The following is a 2213-nucleotide window of genomic DNA, read 5'->3' as shown; positions in this document are numbered from 1 at the left end:
TAGATGGATGGGTGGACGAGGGGAATGGGTGGGTGAGGGATGGATAGGGAAGGATAGATGGATGGGTGGACGAGGGGAATGGGTGGGTGAGGGATGGATGGGGAAGGATAGATGGATGGGTGGACGAGGGGAATGAGTGGGTGAGGGATGGAAGGAGAAGGATAGATGGATGGGTGGTGGGTGGATGGATGGGGAGAGATGGATGGATTAAGGCATGTGGGGCGGATAGCCGTGAGGAATGTGTTGCACCCGTATCCATCTTGAAGACCCGGTGCCCTCTAGAAACACCCCCCGTCCCGCGGTTGCCTCCGGGCCGGATCCCCCCCACCATAACTCCGTCTCCCTTCCCTGCAGGGACCCCAACCAGCCGGTGCCCCAGGACACCAAATTCATCCACACCAAGCCCAACCGCTTCGAGGAGGTGGTGTGGACCAAGTTCAACACCAAGGACAAGCAGTACCTGCACATCGGCCTCAAGCCCCGCGTGCGGGACAACTACCGTGCCAACAAGGTGGCTTTCTGGCTGGAGCTGGTGCCCCACCTCCACCACCTCCACGACCCCGTCTACACATCCACCACCACCCGCATCCCGCCCTACGGCACCCGCTGGCCTCCCGGCTCCCGGGCGGGGCCCAGCACCACCCGCCGGCCCTTCCCCACCCTGCCGCCGGACGAGGACGAGGCGGACGACCGCCGCCGCTACGCCCCTTTCCCGGGGGACTCGCGGGACTACTCCACGGAGCTGAGCGTCACCGTGGCCGTCGGGGCTTCCTTGCTGTTCCTCAACATCCTGGCCTTCGCCGCCCTGTACTACAAGCGGGACAAGCGGCACGAGCTGCGGGCGGGCGTCCTGGGGGGCCGGCGCCTCAGCCCCCAACGCAACGCGGCCAACGACCTGGTACACGGGGGCCAGGAGGAGGAGCTCATGTCCCTGCAGATCAAACACTCGGAGCACGACGCTCACGACCTGGAGGCGCTGAGACCCCACGAGATCCTGCGCCCGGCCTGTCCTCCAGACTACACCCTCGCGCTGCGCCGGGCGCCGGACGACGTGCCCCTGATGACGCCCAACACCATTACCATGATCCCAAGTACCATTACGGGCATGCCGGCCCTGCACCCTTTCAACACCTTCCCCACCGGGCACAACAACACCTTGCCCCACCCTCACTCCACCACCCGAGTATAGCTGCCTCCCCCACCCCAGCCACGGGGAAATTTGCGGTGAAGGGGCAGGGCCCTTCCTCTCTGCCCAGCCGTCCACCCCTGACTACGGGGGCGGGAGGGGTGGGGGGAAAGAAAGGGAGACGCGGCATCTTTTGTGTGCCATGCAGCCGGGATTTTGGGGTGGGTGGGTTCTTTTATACAATAATTCGGGGAGGGGGATTGCGGGCCGAGCTCGAATGAGGAGGTCTCCTGCCCACGATGAGAATTGACCAGTTCCTTTCGGACCGATGGTGGGGACGGTCTTGGCACTGGAGAGACCGTACTTTGCTCGTCTGGGGTGGGCGGCGGAGTAGCCCGACGCCCTTCTGAATGTGGTAGGAGCATCGGGGAGTGTTGGAAAGAGCTTTGCTCCTCTTAGACGGAGGATAGAGACGCCCAGACACCGTATCGGCACCGGAGGAAAAACCGACTTATTAATTCATCTTGAATGGATGATGGGGGGGGTACCAATACCCTTCCTCATCTGGTAACAGCAAGGGAAGGTGTTGGAGAAGCGCCGTCCTTCCTTGGTTCCCCTTGGATGGACGGTGGAGACCCCCAATGTCCTTTTCAACACAGTATCGGCAAGGGAAGGTGTTGGAGAGGAAACGGACCATCTTTCACTCATCTTGGGCGGACGGTGGAGACGCACCCAACATCCTTCCCAGCGTTGTATCAGCGCTGAAAGGTGTTGGAGAGAAACCGCCCGTCCCTCACTCCTCATGGACGGGTGGTGGGAACACCCTTCCCAAGGTAGGACGGGAACTGTACAGTGGTGGAGAGAAACCGACCCTTTTTCGCTCACCTCTGCTGGAGGATGGAGACGCTCAATGGTTTTCCCGACGTAGTATCTGCCCTGGAGGCATTGCAGAGAGGCCGACTGCCCATGGTTTGTCTTGGCTGGATTATGGAGATGCTCAATTGTTTTCCCGACGTAGTATCTGCCCCGGGAGGCGTTGGAGAGAGGCTGACTGCCCATGGTTTGTCTTGGCTGGATTATGGAGATG

At 61.5% G+C, this 2213-nt stretch overlaps 1 protein-coding gene across 1 annotated transcript in view; it reads left to right on the top strand.

Moving 5' to 3' along the window:
• NLGN2 (neuroligin 2) overlaps positions 1-1837 on the top strand; it is a 5194-nt gene extending 3357 nt beyond the window's left edge. The window contains exon 2 of the mRNA XM_032786468.2: positions 355-1837. Within this exon, the coding sequence (XP_032642359.1) occupies positions 355-1189 (835 nt within the window). The 3' untranslated portion in view covers positions 1190-1837. The remainder of the gene's footprint in view (positions 1-354) is intronic.
• The last annotated feature ends 376 nt before the right edge of the window (positions 1838-2213 follow it).

Source organism: Chelonoidis abingdonii, chromosome 11 (genome assembly GCF_003597395.2).
Source record: "Chelonoidis abingdonii isolate Lonesome George chromosome 11, CheloAbing_2.0, whole genome shotgun sequence".
NCBI classification, from domain to species: Eukaryota; Metazoa; Chordata; order Testudines; family Testudinidae; genus Chelonoidis; species Chelonoidis abingdonii.
This window is presented reverse-complemented; position numbering and strand designations above follow the sequence as displayed.